Source organism: Nymphalis io, chromosome 21, assembly GCF_905147045.1.
Source record: "Nymphalis io chromosome 21, ilAglIoxx1.1, whole genome shotgun sequence".
NCBI classification, from domain to species: domain Eukaryota; kingdom Metazoa; phylum Arthropoda; class Insecta; order Lepidoptera; family Nymphalidae; genus Nymphalis; species Nymphalis io.
The window spans coordinates 7,029,106-7,051,644 of record NC_065908.1 but is presented as its reverse complement, the minus strand read 5'-3'; the positions used below and the strand labels follow the sequence as shown (position 1 = coordinate 7,051,644).

At 33.4% G+C, this 22,539-nt stretch overlaps 1 protein-coding gene and 1 non-coding gene across 2 annotated transcripts in view; both read right to left on the bottom strand.

Moving 5' to 3' along the window:
• LOC126776935 (ubiquitin-like protein 3) overlaps positions 1 to 22,539 on the bottom strand; it is a 161,801-nt gene that overhangs the window by 14,663 nt on the left and 124,599 nt on the right. Inside the window, exon 2 of the mRNA XM_050499807.1 lies at positions 6,214 to 6,322. Coding sequence (XP_050355764.1) covers positions 6,214 to 6,322 — 109 coding nt within the window. The remainder of the gene's footprint in view (positions 1 to 6,213; positions 6,323 to 22,539) is intronic.
• Trnar-acg (transfer RNA arginine (anticodon ACG)) lies at positions 7,610 to 7,682 on the bottom strand. The gene has a single exon. It is a non-coding gene; the product is annotated as a tRNA-Arg (tRNA).

The window sequence follows — 22,539 nt, the reverse complement described above, 5'->3', positions numbered from 1 at the left end:
GACCGATTGGCTGAACATTAATAAGGTTGTGTCACGTATTTGATATTTTAAATTATCTCATAAACTAAGCAACTAAAAATCAAACTGTAAAAAACAATTTTATATTAATAAAATTTCCTTGGTAATAAAGCAATTTATTTCTAAATAAATTCACGTGTTGTATATGAAAAAAACCGTCTAATAGAAATATCACTCAATAGAATACAAAACGGTGGCTTTTCCATACCTATGTCGTATTATCTCTTTAACCATTGGTCCAAATTATATGCAGAAGTATTTTGTTTTAAACACTTGAGGCGATAAGTTTACTTATTTTGATAAGAATTCATAATTGTTGATAATATGACCAATAAACTTGACCTAACGATTTAAATTATTTTTTAAATATAAAAAACTACTTTTGTTACTTAAATATAAAAGTTAGACGTATTCTGTCGCTGACTTTTTTTAGGCATTATTAAGCTCTACAACATTTCTCTAGAAGTCAATCATATATCTCTCATCGTTAAGGCAGCGTTCGTAAATGTTTGGGGCATGTTCAGGTAAAAATTTAATATTACTCCTCGTATATTTAAGTAATGCGAAATGAAATGTATAATAATTTTTTTATGTAAACGTATTTTTCTCAAAGTATAAATTGTAATTTAATTAAAATATTATTATAATTCACTTATCACTATTGAATCAATAATATCAATCTCAAAAATAATATCAATATTGGCATCACTTTTGAACCGACATGTTACGTGATTATTAGAGGTCACCCACGGCTTCGACCCGTGCATTTTCCACTCTCCGTCCTATAAACTAAACCTGTCAAAAACCACGATCCATTGTTCTGTTGCTTCGTGAAAAAAGGACAGAGCGTTGTTTGCGTCCTTACTTTTTGCATTAACTATATTATATAATAATTATAAGGATTACACGTGTACAGATTAACCATGCTCTAAATAGATTATAGTTCATTTCGATTGATCGGATTTACTTCTCTACGTATTATAAAGCAAAGTCGCATCTGTCTGTGTGAACGCGATAGACTCAAAAGCCAAAGAACGAATTTTCATATGGTTTTCACCGATAGATCCAGTGATTGATGAAATTGGTTGAAATATGACGATGATTGCAGTTAAAGATGGAAAAAATCAAGTTGAATGAGTGTGTACCTAACTGGCGGGTACCGCGTAAAGCTAATAGAGTTATATGTATAACGATATAAACATTTTATGTGGACGCTTATTCCACCCGTGCGAAGCCGGATACGGGTAGCTAGTACAGTATAAACAAAAACAAGTACAATTGAATTATAGCTGTATAATTCGTTTTATATTTTATACAATTAAAGACTTACAAAGACCGTTTGGTTTATACAGTAAATATATAGAAAGACGCCACCGATAAGATTAGGTTTTCCAAACCAAAGAAAAAAAAAACGATTTTTGTGGATAAGAGAATAGCCCGACAATAGGATACAGGGAGACACGTATCCGCCCGCATTAGAGTCAAGGGATACTGTAAGTACCGTGAAGGGTCGCAGTGCTCTCATTAGGAGGCAGGATGCAATCGAGTGCCACTTTAAGGGGATTGTTGGGATTGGCTAATGCAAACACTCTACTGGGGCTTTGTATCACGATGTTCCTTAATGCTTTGGAAAAGGTTTTGTTCTTAATTCATTAACGATGTTTTGATATTAAATGCGGTTAGTGTTTTTTATATTAGGTACATTATTATTATTTACTAGCTAACCGTTCCGGTTTCGCACTGGTAAAATAGGGGTCTACGTGAAACGTTTATGTAGAAGCTTTTTATGTTGAAGGCCTTCTAACATAATCATGGTCAGGATTCCTTGTAGACATCCGCAGTGAAACCCATCAAATTTTTATCACAATTTAATCAAGGATTTAGGAACGCTTAGAGCTAAACCATTATTTTTTATTTATATAGATAGATAGACGATCAACTGACTGTATCTTATATGTTGACTATCTAATAAAATTTTAGAGAATTGGTTTAAAAAAAAAATTCCATCTGTATGAAGATAGTACATAGTTCCAGATAATTAATGAGTTTTAAAGAACAGATGTGCATACATTAGCAAAGTAGGTCGTAAGTAACAAAACATGAGCACAAGATACAGAAGGACGCGACTAACTACATCTCTTCCTACATAGTCGATTCCAATTGCAGGCGCGGTAAGGATAAATAATCAATATAAACCTTGAACCTCAAGTATGAACCTTGAATTGACACGTCATTATTGGTCGAGGTCTTTGACATTAATTACTGACCCACTGCTGGGCTAAGACCACCTCCCTTTTTTTGGAGGAGTTTTGCAGCTTATTCCATCACGCTGCTCCAATGCGGGTTGGTGGACACATGTGATAACATTTCAGTGAAATCCTCACGGTTTTTTTCTTCACCACCAAGCACGAAATGAATTATAAACATAGATTAAGCAAATGAAAATTCAGTAATGCTTGCCTGGGTTTGAACCCGCGACCATCGGTTACGATTCACGCTTTCTAACCACTGAGCCATCTCGGCAGACATTCATTACTGAATCGAGAAAAATAACTTTTTGAATGCCGCTTTAGAATGAAGTTGCTATCAGAACTTTGGAAGTAAAATTAAAGTGGATATATGTAGTGAGTGAAATAGTTTAGTAATATAAATAAAGATATTTTAGTTACGAACTATTAATTGTGCATAATATAGGAAATTGTATATAAATGTAAGGTTTGTTTATCTTTACACATGGTGCCATTGGAATATATAAACTAATGGTAATAATAACGTTGGAATGCTGATGTGATAGGTTTGTTCGACACTGCAGCACATCGCTTTTATTCACTGAAGCGAGAATTGATTACTTTTATGGAATAATGCGGAAGCGTTCTGTCCTGATGATGCAATAGTTCCGGAGAATTCCCAACGACATCTTAGAAACTCTTGCCAACAAATATATTAAGGTCTCTTTTTAAAGAAAAAGGCATTTTATTTATACTTAAAGGGTGATATTGATCGAATTTAAGAACATCATATTTTCATTACTCTACAGAGTAAATATTATACAAAATTAATTTTTTTTTTAGGTTAGCTTGTTATTGTTATATCATTGAAGTCATAGGATAATAAATTTTGAATCGATAAGACAAGTAGGAGTGCTCACTCACATACCTTCAACAATTAGAAAAGAGCTAATGATGTTCAACTGGAGCAGTAATCACAGCTATGAACAATCTCGATCAAATCCTCTTTCAAAAAGCAAAAACCACACAGATACATACGTTAAACTTATAATACGCCTCTTTTTGCATCAGGGCTTAAAAAGAACAATCTGTATTTTAATAACAATGTATAATATAGCCGCGAAGCGCTAATAACATAAGTAACTACGGAATATTTATATATATTTAATATATCTGCGATGAAAAAGCTAAAAAACGTTACGCCCTATTGTTAAACAAATCCAATAAATTTAAATCGGTCTTCGAGACTTTAAGTTCGACTACTAAGAGACATGGATTCCATTGGACTATTCAAACATTGAAAGGATCTCGTCCCTCGCATCCGTCCCACTAGCCTTTTTAATTTATCTGACTGTGACTACATTTCATTTTATAAGTGGGTTTAATGCTAATACAGTTTACCTAGTTGATAACGTTTTAAAAAATTATTATTTATTAATATAATAAAGATTATTAATGTCACATTTGATAAAAAAGATTGGTGTGTTCTATGAATAATAAAACATCCTTAGTCATTTATATATTGCATTGAAACTTTTACTATTTGATAAATCGTCAAATTTTATATACATATAAATTATTTATTGTGTTATACACGGATATATAAAACGATATGTACAGATAAGTAAAGTAATAGCTCGTAAATAAAGTCCCACTGGTTGACAAAAACCTTCTCTCATTTTAACGAAGTTTTTGAAGCTTATTAAATTATTCTGTTTAGTGTTTTCGAGTAAATGGATAAACACAGACAGAATTTCATCCCTCACATCTGTAGATTTCATCACGATATTTTCCTTCATTGATAAGCAAGATACAGTGATTAACATAAATTAAACACTCGAGAACCAAACGGATCGAATCGGATTGAGTCCGTGATCGAGCGAAAGATCGACGTTTCTGAATAAACTAACATTATAATTTAAATATACAAAGACAAATAAGGTGTCAATTTAAATAATAAAATAAAATGGAACAAAGACAATTAAAGCAAACGGAATAAACATGTTTTTGTTCATTCTATTATTTAAAACAAATATTAATTATATTTTTTTTATTTATAATTCATTTTTTAATATACGTAGTTGAAATATTGATATCGTTTGGTTTTGTTTTAACTGAACCAGTTATGGTTCACGTGATTACATGTATTAAATATATTAAATGAGCCAGTGTAATTACAGGCACAAGGGACATAAAATCTTAGTTCCCAAGGTTGGTGGCGCATTGGCTATAAGCGATGGTTGACATTTCTTACAATGCCAATGTCTAAGAGCGTTGGTGACCACTTACCATCAGGTGGCCCATATGCTCGTCCGCCTTACTATTCTATAAAAAAAATATATATATAATAGAGCAGTTATTATATAGCATTTATGTACTATATTTTTATATTTCATGTACGATAATACCTATGTACCGAGGTATATTTCGATAAAAAGCTTTTATCACGATAAGTAATCTTCAATATTTAATTCTACCATACTTTATTTCTTAAGAGAGTCAAAAGGTAATTCACCTATTATAGGCTTACAAGTCACATTCAAACATGACAATTTAAGTTAAAAGCGTTAATTAGCGCAACAGAGTCGCTTTTATAACCTACACTTTCATTATAAAAGCGACATGAAAAAGTATGTCACTAGTTTCCAGCGACCTATTGCTCAAGGCGTTCCAAGGAGCCGTCTATTGTCCCTTGTTTTCTGAAAGTCAAGTGTTTATGCACCTCGCTCACGAAGATGTATAAACAACACGTATAGTATGTAGAATCAAGAAACAAACATGTATGAAATTTAACGCGTACTACGAGAAGATGCATTTATTACGTCATACCATTCAAATAAAACTCTAATCATATTTAAACAATTTAGAATTCATAAATATTATTTCGTAGCGCACGATATCTGTTAATCGTCCGTTTTTTTTTCATAACAATGCTATTTTTTTAATTTCGCTCATTTCCTCATAGATTTAAAGGTTTCCCATAAACATTTTTCAAAAAAGAATTATAGCCTCCTTTGATAATGGACGAGGATATAAATTATTTTGTGGGCCATTAGCGCTCTGAGAATCATTCTTTTAAACGGAATATTAAAACGCACCATTGGACACCCTATTACCGTTTCGCGGCAAAAACTCCATTGTGTGACGTCACCTAAGGGCGCCATTTCAATGACTGTGTCATGGCAGCCATGCTCGATTGAGCACGTTGCTTATATTCCAAGCCATTTCGATAATAGCTTATGAGTATCCTTGTAGCAAAATTAGCATTTCTCGCATAAAACATCTAAACGATCTCGGAAAAAAATGATCCATGATTGTATTGCGTTCAATTATTGTTCGACTAATTGTTTTTGTTTTTGCGCGTAAAAAAATAATTACAATTATAATTACCGGCTACTCTATAGCCGGAGATAATCTTAAAGGCAAATCAAATTAGTTTTTTAATTTCTTAATTATCAAAAAAGGTTTAGAAATCCAATTTCTAAGAATTTAGTCAGCATTGATATCTTATGATATATCGTATGATATGACCGTAAATAAAAAAACCCACGAAATTTTGATTGTCTGTCAAGCTGGTCTAAAAATAAATCTTATAACGAGTCGGGTTACTACAATGTTATCGATAATTCCGTCTAGAGAAATTATCAACCCGGACTCAAAATATTTGGTTGTTGAACTTTCTTCGTGTCAGAATGGCGTCCCGCTGAGTTAAGAGAATATGTGAATAGAAATTGGTAATATTTTCGGACAAATTTGTGCAATATACTCCTGCGTACTTTCAATCAGCACAAGTATTATGGCAAATACCATATATTGTAATTATTTTTGCAGCATGTCCATTAATGATGGTATGGGATTGAGTCTTCTTCAAGATTTGGACGGTAATGTGGTAAGCTTTAGACACGTTGTTTGGTTTGGTGCGAGATGGTCCGTACTAATCGTAATGTATCATTATAATTTCTATTACCTTCAGGCCAGTTGTCGTAAACGTGAACTGCTATGTCGCCGGCTGAGTCGACCGGGCTAAACACGAACTCCTTTGTTTTGCCAGACACGAGGATTAATCGCAGGTTGATCTGAAACATAGAATTATATTATTGAGTAAATAGAAGCAACATAGTATTTAACATATATATTTTTAATTCTCATGACCTTTCCTAAGATATATAATGCGTACGTTATCTAAGTGTATATTTAATGCTATCCGTAACAGCCTGTGAATGTCCCACTGCTGGGTTAAAGGCCTCCTCTCCTCTTTTTGAGGAGAAGGTTTGGAGCTTATTCCACCACGCTGCTCCAATGCGGGTTGGTAGAATTCACATGTGGCAGAATTTCAGTGAAATTAGACACATGCAGATTTCCTCACGATGTTTTTCCTTCACCGTAAAGCACGAGATGAATTATAATCACAAATTAAGCACATGAAAATTCGGTGGTGCTTGCCCGGGTTTGAACCCACGATCATCGGTTAAGATTCACGCGTTCTTACCACAGGGCCATCTCGGCTTTTTTTTTTTTAATGCTAAGACTTCAGATAAATCGAAAAAGATAGAAAACAAAAAATAATGTTCGACATATATGTCATATATAAATAGCTTAAAAACAAAATAATAACAGGAAGCTACGAATATCAATCTTTCATTTTACATTCGCATTATTAATGTTCCCATTCAATCCAAGTAATCGTTTAGATGTTACGTACACAATATATAAAATAATTTACGGCGTAGTTCGAATACTTCAAATTGGTATTGCTTTATGATCGTCCCATTAAAGCTTAGTGAATAATTATAATTTTAGAGTTTGAAACGAATTAAGTGATCAAGGCAACCTAGCCTTAATCACCGAACAAGAAATACACATATACACACAAACATAGGTGTTTCTCTAAATTTTAAATAGCGACCTTCTAACGATCCGCAGACTCTATCCACTGGACCATATCAGACGTAAGAAATCTTCACATATAAGATATATTCCAACACTGCTTACATTGTTGTAAGCGCATCGGAATAACGAAGGTATTTACTATTCCTACAGATTTAGCGGGATCGAGTCTGTTGAGAGCTTCGCTACGAACGCTGTAAGCCTGTTTGATAAACCTCTCGCTACGTCACTAGATACGGGTAGAATAATAATAAAAATGTGACTATATTATATTTATAAATTAATTAATTTCTAGTATTTATAAGAATATATATATGTACTAAAAGTATTTTGCGTAGGCTTAAATTCAATCAAGATATAATATTTACAGTTATTAATTATACTATTTTACGATAAAAACAAATAAAAATAAATTACATGATATAAAAATTATTCTTACTAAAAAAATACTTTTCACAAAAAAAATATTTAAATTGCGACCCTGCCAGGATTCGAACCTGGAATCTTCTGATCCGTAGTCAGACGCGTTATCCGTTGCGCCACAGGGCCATATATCAAGACTTCTAAATACTGTATGTCATTCAATTTACAAAGTTTAAATGAATATAAGTTTTATAATATTTAAACCATGACAGCGTAGAATTGTGGCAAGAATGCTAACAGAATTTAACATATAAATAAAACTTAATACATTATATTATCAATGTATATTAAGTATGACAAAACAAATAACAAAAATATAAAAAACTACGAATAAGTACATAAAGGCGCCAAAACATTAAAATAAAGTGATATTTTTCATCGTTTATTCCAGTTTTCTCATTGCTCAGTAAAAAATTCGTACTTGCGTGTAGTTATTTTAACGACTAAAAATAGCTTTGTTGTCTGCGTTACCGGCGCTAAGGGACCCGGTATTGCGGCAGCCATATTTCATTTTTCCCGCCGACCGGGGACACCCACCATTGTTATTCTTGCATCACGGCGCTCGGTGGAAAAAAATCATATTTTCCTTTGTGATATCGCTGTCATTCATCGCTTAGAAAAAGGATTCCGTGGATTAGAGAAATTTCTATTAAAAATATTATTTATAGTTTACGCTCCAAAACTATTTAATAACACTAAACAAATTTTAGTCCTTAGAAAAAGGCGACTTTAAATGAATTAACATTTGGACATACGTACATTTTAAAACTAGAAAATATATATTTTCAAATGGAAATACAACGGAAAAGCTTTAGTATTCTTTTTAAATCAAAATCGTCATAAGGACGAAGACATTTCACATAAATCCAATAGACTAAACATAATATATATATATAACTATAATTTGCTCACACATAAATAAATGATTACAATAGAAACATCAGTAAGTGAATTGTCGGAGCCCGTCACTCGCCCACGTCGAAAAGATAACAAAATCTATTTAGAGCACTTTGCATTTCCTGCCTTCAATCACTTTCTACATAAATCACAAGTTGTAAATTAATTAGGACTTATGACGCCTTCGAAATAATAAATTATAGACTAGCTAATAACCATTTATTTGAAAGATTACTAATAAAATTATACAGTTCGAACAAAAGACTTACTTGACGCCTAAAGGTATTTACAATGATGACTAAACAGAAAATCACGAAAGCCGTAATATAAAAGTAATAACCAATTTACAAATACAAATAACCAGTGGCTGTTCGCATCAATTAATCTCTGTAATACTTTACATGTATAAAATATATAAAACCAAAAATAATTTTAAACCAAACTTAATGATCTCTATTAACGGCCTCAGGAAGCATTTTTATCACGGTTGTTATCACCTATAAAAATCCCTAGTTAACACCCGAGGCTTCACCCAACTGTGGGGGGGGGGGCTAGTTTTCTGTACCCCTGATACCGTATTTGCAACATGATGATCGTTTAGATTATTTGTCATGAAAGCGTAATAAGTAAACAAACTCACTATCGCTATAATATAAGTTAGAATTAAAGATAAATAGGAAAATAATTCTAATAAAATTTGTAACTGGTTTCCATAAAGGGCTATCGAGGTCAGACGTCGTATCAGTTCCGCGTAAAAATACACTTAACATGCTAAATCTGATACAATCAGTAGAACCTGTAAACGCTAGAAATAAAAAAATGTTTGTAATTTTTAGTATTTATCAAAATACACTTGTAAGTAAACGCATACACAATTTTAATATATTTTGAAACAACTCTTAAAGATATTAATACTCGATTTTTGTATGTTTTTATAATATCTGAACACGTAATTATTTTTACAATATCTGTTCCAAAATTAAACAAAAAATAAAAACATAGTTATCACGCACGACCTCTGATTTAAATATAATTGTATCACTTAATACAAGTGCTAATGATACAAACATGATAAAATTTGTCTCAGTATTAACATATTTGCATATTTAAAAAAAAATTAGTAAAACACCTTGAGATAACAGTTTGAGGAAGAGGAAAACGCTTCACTTCCGATAACAACCACGTAACTGTTGACAATGACGGTGATAACAAAGGTAAAAAAATATTGACGGTGAACAGAAATACACTCCATTCTATTGTTGGCATATTGTATAAAATATTTGTAAAAGCAGGATCCCTTGTATATTATTAGAACATTTGTTATGTGTTTTATGTGAATAGTTTTGTAATAACATTACCGATCCGTTATCTTTTTATATGATTCAATATATTATTTCGAGAGAACTTTTTATATCATAAGTATCATTAATTGAACTAATTAGCAGCAAATGCATTTATTAATAGATCATCTAAACAGTACAATAAAACATTTATTGAATGTGATATATTTCATCTCTCCCTTAAAAAATTCAAACTGCAAGTAAAAGAAATATTATACTCTCAAGAGCCTTAATTTACTCATGCATTTTTAATTAATTAATTATAAATTGATTATTTATTATTAAATTATGTTTTCTTGATTTAAAAATTAAATTTATATTAAATTAAATTATATAAATGAATTATATAATTTCATGCACCTATTAAATATAAAAAATGTCTTGTTTTGTAATTACTTATGATTAATTTATAAATGGAAACTGTTTTGGTTTATGAATTGTTTTATATTTTTTTATTTTATTGTAATTATTTCACTGTTTGTTTCCTGTACACTAAATAAATAAATTAACAATTTTACCCTTATTCCATATAATAAGTGTCGACTTAGTGAATAAAAGCGGTATCGAATTTGCAGACAGAAAACCGGATACCAAATCTTCTTGGAAATTATTGTGATGGTGGTTTCCTACCAACATGCATGTGGTTCTGGCATTTACATGTTTGATTGTTAGCGCAGTAGTAGTGGCGCATATTCCATTCTACCGAAACCACACACAAAACATTAGACGTATTAGTTAGAGGTTTTCAAATGAATACAGCTGTTGTCAACGTGACTACAACAGATGTGAGAAATAAGTCCGTGTCCGCTGAATTATCTAAAGCGTACAAAGTTCGGCAATGCACGTCGCTGGCAGAGAGCCAGCGGTCGCGTCTCCAAACATAAAATCAAGAAACTTCTGAATAACTGACTCGTGTTTTGAGTCGAAATTCCGAAAAGAGCTAATTTGGTATATATAAGCATCTAATTTAAAAGCCCATATTCAATACAATTCATAATGATAAAATGTTTCTTAAGGGAAATACCGATTTATGAATGTTATTCTATACGTTTTGGTGGTTTTCTCTTGTGGTTTTATATAACTTCGAAGTATTTTATCAAGATAATTAGATTTCATCTTTTGCAATGCAAAAGCCCTATTCATCGGAGCTATTCCTTCCATTCCTGGATATGGGCGATAACAAAAGACTCTTCGAGTTGTGCACGCGACTAGATAATCACGTTTCATGGCAAATGAAAGCTGCATTGAATCGTAAACTAAAGCTTCTTATATAAAATTAAAATATCGAAGAAGATCCAGAATAGCTATTTTAAGGACATTAATTTATATTATATAATAAGTGACCATAAAAATATACTTTTATCATTTATAACAAGAACTACGTACTGATATAAATAGCAGAAAATATCGAAGTCTGCGAATGATTCACCTAATGAGAAATAAGTACCAAATATATGGTATCTCGAGGCGTTTTGTGCCGTCGTAAATCAAGGCGCGTCTTAACACCTATTGACCCGATTCCTGTTTTTCGGAACTAATAATTCACCCGATGATTACGACGTAATATATTTTCCAACATTTCTCTGAACGAATCCCCATGGGACCAACTAAGGCCCTTGAAAGTCAGCAAGTCGGCCAACAATATTTGTGTCGAAATTTATTTGTTGGGGGAAATTTAAAGTGTGTCAGATTTGATTAGCCTTGAAGATAATTAAATCGCACTCTAGTTGATGATAAAATACACATTATTAATTAATTACGTTTTAAATTTAACGTAATTTAAGCTATTAAAAATGAAGGTAGAAATTTAATAAATTTCAAACATCTAAATTTATATTCCTTCTTATGTAATATAAGAGAAGTTGTAACATTTTTTGTACAAAGATAATATATTTTAAGAAATCTTGAGACATATTTTTGAAGTAACTATCGATTTAACAAAATAAGCTGTAAGTATCTAATGACTTTAAGCACGCAATGATACAGCATGACGTCAATAAAGCGATATTATTCTAGTTTATTGATGATTTCAGAAAACCAAAGGTCAGAGTCGGCTTATGAATAGTTAAAGTTACAGTAATGGCTGCTTTATGTTTTAGTAGCTGTAAAAATTTATTAAGAGCCAAGTTTTGCCAATTTTCTCTATAACATATAATAATTATCGAAATTTCAAACTAATTTTTACGAAAAAAGACTACTATTAATTAAAAAATTAAAAAAAATCTTTCCTGAATTAAAAAACAACCGTAAGTCGTGATTATTTTAAATAATATGGATTTAAATTTAAAACAATTTAAATCCAGTTTATTTAAAATAATATAAGGTGATTTTTTTTTTTTTTTATTAATTTGGTATGACTTTTTCTATATCATCATGTTATCAAAATAAATTGTGGTTTCTGTAAATGGGTGTCAGAACAGCCACTTACAGAATAGATCTATTTCAATTCTCGCATGTTTATGTAATGCAACCCTTAAATAGATAATAGTAATTAAAATTAACTTAAATAATCAGATTTTCAGTTTTGTATAAACTATATTCTGAAGAGTACAGAGTCTGACGAACAAATAGTCCAACGTCTTCTACCACCACCACTACGAAATAGAAACCATACTAACATTATAACGAGACAAGCATTTTTCGCTCGTTTGTTTTTTGCTGTTAAACAATATGCCAGTTTATATTTTGAGTGCGGACATAGGCTATAAAGTACCTTTATATGTTTCATATTTTTTGTGATAGTAAAATGTCTGTTACAGTTTAGATAATATTCAATAAATATAATTTTTAATGATTATTACATCAAATCGTCGGAGTGTTTTTTTATACGCAGATAGAAAGATATAAAAATATCATTGACGTTTAGCGTATAACCGCAGAAGTAGTGACAATTTACAAGGCAGGATAAGTATATTCTGTCATAATCTAATTAAACATGCTTCGATTTCCTTGAAAAAACTGTGCTTTATTATACTTATTCAGTTTGAGAGTTTAATCGTTGTTATTTGACAAATTAACATGTTTGAATTTATGACGTAGCGCCAAACAGCAGCGCGGCAGCGTAACGAGCAGCAGTTGAACGAGAAAGGCGCGCGGCAGCACGGTTGACGGCTACAACAATTTTACGGCCTTTACACATTTCACTTATTGGCGGCGTACAAAATCGATAAGTTCGGCACAGTTAGCTGATAGGGTTGCCAAATATAAAAAAACACATTTACCGTAATAGATTTCGTACTTATTTTCTGGTCAGTTATTATTATTATTAACTAGTTCGGTCTAATTTCGACGTAGATTGATTTGATGACGTTAAACGTTACGTATCTATATATCATATCTTCTTCATATTTCAATTCGCTATGTGATATAGCTTAAACTTAGCGTTGATAGTTAATCCAATAGGGCACTGTTTTTACATCCTTACTAATGATATAAATACGAAAGTGAAATTTTTTGTTACGTGTGACGTCTTCGCTCAACCGATTATTATAAAATTTTGCTACAAAATGTATGCCAAATTTAGTCAAAATGTAGTCAGACCTATAGAAAAATATAAAGGGTACCTAACACCTTTAACACGCGGGCGAAGCTACAGTCGGAAACTAGTATATTCAAAAGTATATTATACAAATATAATAGGCGGCTCTTCTAGGCTAAAACCTATTTGACGTTTAATTAACCTGCATGCATGCTCAATTGCAGTCATGTTAATATACATGAATTGTGTACATTATAATAATATAATTAATAAAGCTTATTGCAATATTTTTATCAGCTGAAAAAAAAGAATCATTTTCCCATAAAATATACAACAACAAAGCAATTGCTTTTAATAAAGGTACCCATTTATGCATTACGTTGTATTAGTGAGAAAATTGGTGCTTCGAACTGACTTCATATTTCTCTCCGCATAACAACCCTACTCTGACCCAGTTCCACACTGAGCCAGTTTGGCTCACCCTGACTCTGAAATTATAATAGAGCGAGCCGCGTAACCTCCATTAGATCAATTTTATGAATCGTAGTCGTTGTACTTTTATACCTTACTGCCATTAATATGGTAATACGTATAATGACATCTACAATTTTTTAAGGTCTTTTAACTTGTCATACGATAAGTATACGTTTATTTTTTGTTGGATTATCCTCACATCCATATGTTGGATCATAAAATGTCTACAACTGCAGTACAAACACTGTTTATGGTATCTGTTAAAACGGCCTACTTACGATTCATACCAGAATAATATGCCTGCAGTACAATGAGGGAGACAAAGATTGAAAGAAGTCTGACGAGAGCGGAAATTGAACAACCGACTCACGAGCGAACCGCATATTCAGTCGTTTTAATAGATCGCAGGCCACTGTATCACTAATACAAGTGTTTCTACACATATAATAATCAATTTCAATGTCTTCAATCATCTATACTAATATTATAAATGCGAAAGTAACTTTGTCTGTTATGCTTTCAAGGCTAAGCATAACAGACAGACAAAGTTAAACATTTAACCGTTTTGAGGTATGAAACAAGCTGGAACATCAATATGGACACAGGAATTTTTTTTCTTGATACCCGCCCCTCTCCACGTTTGTACTTTCTAATCAAAATAATTTTTCAACGTTGCTATGAAATATTGCGCTGATCGAAAATTCATTAGCTAACGCTAAAAAGAGGTTCACGGGCTTTTGTGTGGTCACGAGTCACGACCGACGAGAGCAATTTCATATAATAACTGAAGCCATAAACACCGTTCATTGTATTGCCCAATAAATTCTACTTTATTAATTGCCTCCCGAGCTCCGCTACGCGGGATGAAGTACAATAAGTAAGGTTTCCATCTCATAATTGGGAATTAATTATTACAAAAATCGAGATGAAATTATGTCTAAAAATAACCAATAAAAATAACTTTTACAAAGTCAGAAGGCCTAGTGGATTGAATACATACACGTGGAAACATAAGCTCGAGTTCGAGCAAGCATAATTGACTTAACATATTCTTATTTGAATATATAATTCATCGCGTGTTCGGTGGTGTTCGAAAATATCGTAAGGAAATCCGTTTCTGTCGAATGAAATTGACTGCCTATCACATGTAGGTAAATCAATCGACCCGCTCTAAAGCAGTCAGCTCCTTAAAAGGAGAAGTTTCTGTCTAGAAACGGGACTCAATATCCCGAGCTTTTATTGTTCCTGGATATTATGCAGCGTTAATCGCTGTAACTAGAATTAATACCATAAATTCATAATATTCATGCGATTCATGAATTGCAGCGATTATTTTAAATGTGGACATTTAAGTAAACATTTTATCGTTACTGGTGGTAGGGCTTTGTGCAAGCTCGTCTGGGTAGGTACCACCCACTCATCAGATATTCTACCGCAAAACAGCAATACTTGATATTTTTGTGTTCCGGTTTGAAGGGTGAGTGAGCCAGTGTAATTACAGACACAAGGGACATAAAATCTTAGTTCCCAAGGTTGGTGGCGCATTGGATATGTAAGCGATGGTTGACATTTCTTACAATGCCAATGTCTAAGAGCGTTGGTGACCACTTACCATCAGGTGGCCCATATGCTCGTCCGCCTTCCTATTCTATAAAAAAAAAAAATCGTAACAACAGAAATATATTTTATTAAATAAACAAAGGATAACCATAATCAGTGGCCGTCCAGCGCAGAACATAACGTGTTGCGTGATGATGACGTAATGTACTTGTTCAATCCACTGCAGCGAGTGCTTTTGACATAATTGACAAATTAATAATCGTTTTACTTCGTACGTTATTATTATCTAGATTGTTATACACACCGAAGTAACGTTCATATTAATTTAACAAAATAAATTAAGGATTTTGATATCGAAAAAATGTATAAAGAAAAACTATGGAGTTTGGGAGTAGATTTTTTTGAGGAGATTATTATTATTTATTAATTCCTTACTTTTTTGTAGTGCTTTCAGCAACACAAGATACAAACTATTCTATATTATAGCTGGTTGGTGGTAGAATATCTGATGAGTGGGTGGTACCTACCCAGACGAGCTTGCACAAAGCTCTACCACCAGTAAAAGTTTGTAAAGTACCCCAAAAGTTGATTACATAACCAATATTACACAACATAACCGGTTTTATTTCTATATGATTATAGATAGAAATATTAAGTCTTTTTTTGAGAAAATATAAAATAATTAAAGAAAAAAAAACGACGACAATATAATAAAACTTTATATTTGTACCTACAGGAGAGAAATATTAATAACAATAAGCTAATGAGAGGAGCTAAGAACCTTCATCAATACTCTATCAGGCCTATAACACGCCTAGTAATGTAGATCGACAATTTTAACATAACTTTGTACCATAAAGCTTTAGTTGAAACAAAGAAACCGCACATGAATCAGATGGACACAAGATCCAGGCTAATATTAATAGCAAACCATTCCTTTACTTCAAATTAAACGTCAGCGCAATCCTACACAACATAATCGCACATTTAGTTACATAGCCAACAACAAGCATTATATCACTAAGATCCAGGCTTACGCATGTCAGGTCCTTGTCAGAAATGCCCAAGGGAACACCTACCTAAGCTCATCCGAATGCGATGAAGCAATCTAAATAATATTATCAGGATTATTAGCCTTGATCATTAACAAAAATTGTTTTTGTTATGCTGACAGGTTCTGTATTAACCGTTTCTTCTTTCATTATTTTGATTTCGATATATTTTTCAATTGTTTTTGGTTATTTGTGCAAAATACATAATCAAATATTTGGAATAATGATTGAACAAATATTGGCCAGTCTTTATTACCAATATTTGTTCAATTATTTTTGTCCAGTTCACTCGTTTTCTTTTTTAGAATGTGATAAAAACAAGATATATATGAACAATTCACCTATGAAATCGCAATCAATTACTACGTAATATTATTAGTACGTAATGGTACACACTAGTGGTAGAGCTATGTATCAGATATTCTACCGCAAAACAGCAGTACTTGGCATTGTTGTGTTTCAGTTTGAGGGGTGAGTGAGCCAGTGTAATTACAGGCACAAGGGACATAACATCTTAGTTTCCAAGGTTGGTGGCGCATTGGTGATGTAAGCGATGGTTAACATTTCTTACAATGCCAATGTCTATGGGCGTTGGTGACCACTTAGCATCAGGTGGCCCATATGCTCGCCCACCTTCCTATTCTATAAAAAAATACAGATATTCGAAGTATACATATCAGAAACTACAATATCTTATTTGTCTGTATTGTTTGTATCTAAACATAGGTTTAAAAAAACATACATTATATAGATTTATCAACATTGAGGTGAACATCGTAAGAAAATTGTATTGTACAGAACAGCGTAGTGGAATGAGTTCCAAACCTTTTCAAGGAGTTCCTTAGCTCAACAGATACACATTTACAGGCTGTCATTTTTAATATTTTACAGCAAAAATAATATTGATTATGACCTGAAAATTCATCCAATAAACAACAACAAACCTACCTTTAATAAAATAAAAATAATAAAAGCACTAAAGTTGTAATGGTTGTCGAGAATGTTGCAACATTTTTCAAGATAAAATATTACCTTCGGTCGAATTACATTCCGATAACTAAATTGGAATTTATAGAATTTGTTTATTGAATTTCAAAGATTTATTGTATTGAAATTACGTTAGAATGTCGCGTGCTCAGTAGAAATTTGAAGATGTTCATTATTCATCGCAGGTGTTTAGTTAGTGATAGAAAGTAGTACAATGTTATTTTCTTCTTATTTTTGTACAATATCAGTAATTACTTGAGGATAAGACCGGTTCGTATGCCGTAACGGCAAACGAGATAACGCTCTTTACTATCTAGTGTAATGTTATTATAAATAATATGTTATTATAATAATAAGAAAAATATATTCAATTATAATTATTATTTTTATAGCCATAAATTTCAATGTTTCACAAGTGCCGGGCGTCCACTGACGTTCACATTTTATTTCAAGTTCATTTGCATTTACAACACAAGTGCCATACGAAATAATTCTCGTATAAAGGAATCTATTATTATAATATAACTATACTGATTCCTCCGTACTTGCGATTACGCAATATTATATACAAACTGTCCCATACACGAAGTATCTGTTACGTATAAATCAACGAATCAACTATGCGAGCGATGCATTAATTAAGATATCTGTTTTAGAGGAAGCGTAGAGAAGTTTATTTTTAGACGTGTATTGAGGCGAGCCCTTTGAATACATGTAGTTTTAGACTGGCACGGCGCCAGTGCTATTATTTCTTTTAATTACAAGTTACGTCACAGACATACATACGCTGCATTCGGTAGCGTTCTAGTTATCACTCAACCAGTAAGCTGGATTCGATTATATGACTTACATATGTGGAATGTTAAAATAATTATTTTTAATTTTTGTATATTTGCCGGGAGGGCAAATGACTCAACTCCACCTGATGGTAAGTGGTAGTAGAGTCCAAACGCGACGACGGCCAGTATAGTCGGGAAGAATGTTCTGCACTAGCCACCCCCGCCTTGCGGGCCCCCAAGATGCCTCTTCACACCTCGTTTGCAGGAACCCGGGTTGTAAGAGGAGGGAAACACGTTAGCTGGTAAGGAATTCCATTTTTTGGAAGTGCGACAAATAAAGGAGTTGCCAAATTTCTTTGTGCGCGATGGATTTGATATCACAGTTAGGCGGTGACATCGAGAGCCAGCACGCGTAGACTTATGAAGGAATTAGAGAGAAGCTAATATTCAAAAGAAGAAAAAATAATTTATATCTTTAAGACTCAGACCCGAGATGGCCTAGTGGTTAGAGCACTTGAATCCACCGTCCCAACAGTGGGACATTTACACGTTACTTTAAGATTCAATAATAGTATCTATAATATGATATCAACATAAATTTATATAAATATGCATTAAACATGAGTTATTGAACATTTCGTGCTTGGCTGTAGTGCAAGTGGCATACACGGTTTGCGCTATGCTAACGGTAGTTCGGTCTGGTTAGACGAGCATCGGAGCCGCCTGTCATTACAAAGTAACAGGACAGGACACAGCACGATGTTGTTTCAAACATCACAGACTGCAATGCGTACAAAGAGGCAATGAATCCTTTTTTTTTCGCTGGAAAGACGCGTTACGCGTTTCCCCCACGGGAACAGTGGGGGGGGTATGTGGGGCTCGCCGGTGTCCAAGGCGCCGAGTGCGCCCCGAACATCGGAATATCCACTAAAAAACCAGCGGTACCCTTTCCGTCTTGACAAGGAGCGCCACGGGATCGCTTTCGCATGCTACCGTGACAAGCAATGAATCCTAATTAAAGGAGCATTTCACTACATTTTCTTTTATTCGAGCGAGACACTCTGTTTTTTTATCTACCCACTTGTCTCTTGCCACGAGACGTCTTTATTGGTCAACGTTTTAGCTTTTCGTAATCCAGTTCTTAGACTGTTTATATTGCTAAGCTACCAGTAAAGCGCTTAGTGAATTGTTTATAGAGGTTGAGGTTGTATTTTTATTTTGCGACTAAGATAAGTTTGTCTATTGTTAATCCTATGTATTTACTTAATATAAATATACTTATGTATCAAATAACGTTGACTATTTTATTATTATCTGAGTCTTATATTTAACATACTCATAGCCAAGTGATAGCCATTTCAATAAAATTAAAGTATTAATACTGACAAGCATAATTAAAAAAATAATAATTTTATTGGATATATTTTAAGGTTTAGACAAACAAATTAACTTTCGCATTTATAATATGAGTACAATTGCATGTCATAAACACGTTAATAAACATTACACATACTATCCATAGTTTTTACCATATTTAACACCAGCAACATAAAATTAAATGTATATTAAACATAAATTGTGCAAGGGAAGTGTGATTAATAACGCCATCGGAGGACCAATTATCAGCACGCAAGGTAATATTACCTCAGACAGAGGATTCTTTGATATTGTGTACAGGAATTCAGGTATAATGCTTTTATACGACACGATTTAACGTAATTATAGACATGACAAGTGTACAATTATACATGTTTTCGCCCGCAGCTTGGCGGCTTTTTTTTTTTTTTTTTTATATCGCCGGGAGGGCAAATGACTCTACTCCACCTGATGGTAAGTGGTAGTAGAGTCCAAACGCGACGACGGCCAGTACAGACGGGAAAAACGTTCTGCACTAGCCGCCTTCGCCTTGCCGGCCCGCAAGATGCCTCTTCACGCCTCGTTTGAAGGAACCCGGGTTGTAAGAGGAGGGGAATACGTGAGCTGGTAAGGAATTCCATTTTTTGGAAGTGCGACAAAGAAAGGAGTTGCCAAATTTCTTTGTTCGCGATGGAATTGATGTCACAGTTAGGCGGTGACATCGAGAACCAGCCCGCGTGGACTTAAGAAGGAAGGGGGAAGCAGGAATTAGAGAGAATAATTCCTCAGAGCACTCGCCGTGATACAGTCGGTAGAAAGCGCTCAGTGCTGCTATCTCACGACGCAATTGTAAAGGTTCAAGGGTGTTTGTGACCTTTACGTCGCCAATAATGCGTACGGCACGTCGCTGCAACCGGTCCAAGGCCTCAAGTAGGTACTTAGCGGAGCCATCCCAAAGGTGCGAGCAATATTCCACGCAAGACCGTACCTGTGTTTTGTACAGCAGGCACAGTTGTTGTGGCGTGAAAAAGCGCCGCACCTTGTTCAGAACTCCGAGTTTCCGTGAAGCTGTTTTTATAACAGCCTCGATGTAATCCCTTGGACTAAGGTCGCAGCGAACGTGCTGAACGGCTTCTTCCTTTTTTGCACCCCTGACTACATACATGCCCATGATGATCAGTTGAGTATTTAAGACTTGATAAATAAACAAATTCAAATTCACATTTATAACAGTATTCACATTTATTACAGGATTATGTTGTAACACTACTATAATGCTTTTACTTTCGGCCGCAAAGACGTCCTGATTTCAAATCGCTGGGTTATTGTCTTATGATAACGTGGAATGGTGGTTTTATTTGACCGAGTATTTAGGTATATGATACTCACACAAAGGTCCATATAAATTTTATATAACACACACAGGATAGTATACCATAACTGGTGACCCCGATGCCACAGACTCAAGAAATTCTCAGTAACAGAGTTGAGTTATAAAAACCGTTGATCGAACGCATGATCACTTCCCCGGTCGTATCGGATTACCGTCCACCGGACTGTGAGTGTGAGGGAACAGATAGTGCACCTGTGTTTTAAGCATATACAATATCTTGCGTTGATTTACATGAATTGATTTTATTTAGCTTTGTGGTTATATATATATATATATATACACAATATATATACCACAAAGCTAATTAAAATTTAACAATTAAATAGACAAAACAGTTTTGTATTACGAAGTTTCCGTGACATTTTAAATTAAATTTTACATTTTTTGTTAAATTCTATATTGTATATTTATGAAAAATGTAAAACAAAGTGTGTATTTTTAATTAGAACGACATATACTAATGAAGGAGTGAGTTGATAAGATTAAACTAATCGCAAATCGCGTCGACTAAGAGTTTCGACACGAGTGTTTCCAATCGAAGGCTGTAGGGCGGGCGGCGGGCGGCGGGCGTGCTGAAGTGGCTGCAGTGCGGTCGCTGCGGAGTGCATTTAAGAACACGCTACGGACCTATAGAGCTCAAGGTCGAGTTCACGTTGCGCTTTCATGTTCGAGAACTTCTGGCGCGGATTCAAAAAAAATCGATTTATTTTTTACTAAATATAAAAACAATATTGGAAAAGGGAGAGTGGAACTTGAATATTTTATACTAAAAGCATTTTTGCTTACGTTTAATTAAAATATCACCTAATGCTCTTAGTTTTAGCGTTAATATAAAAGAAATAACGATGAATAATAAATAAATGTTACGTAGAATTTTAAAGTGAAATTGAAATAAATGAATATTTCTATTTTCTTATTTTCTCAGTTGGACATTTTTCGTGCAGCTCGTATCTTGGACACAGACATTAAGGTAGCTTTATTGGTGCATCGCGTTTGAAATATGGAGTGAAATAGGAAAGAAAACGTGATTTGAAACTAAAGTTGCAGGATAGTACGACGGAAAGAGCGAAGTAGGACGTAATGTTGAATTTGGATATTATTCCAAGTGTTGCTCGGTTTGAAGAATTCAATTGAATTACCACACAAAATGCCTTTCGTATGAAATGTATGCTTTTGTAATATGTTTCTTTAAAAATATTACGTTAAAATTAATATATTATATACAATAATGACATCCACTTTCGAACCTGGTAAACAAGGTTTTTCAGACTAAACACAACGATGCTTTCTTTAATTACCAAAAGCGAACTAAATCATAATTTAGTGTCTAAACCTACCGTCAACTACCATTTCAGCAGCTAGTGCATCTTTATCATTACAATAATTTAACACCTTTTTCTAAAGATAATAATGGCCCAGTGGTTGAACTGCGTGAATCTTAACCGACGATCGTGGGTTCAAACCCGGGCAAGCGCCATGGAATTTTTATGTGCTTAATTTGTGTTTATAATTCATCTCGTGCTTGACGGTAAAGGAAAACAACGTGAAGAAACCTGCGTGTGTCTAATTTCCCAACCCGCATTGGAGCAGCGTGGTCGAATAAGCTCCAATACCTTTAATTTATTTTTTTAAAAATTCAAATAAGAAAATTATAATCGTAAAGATAA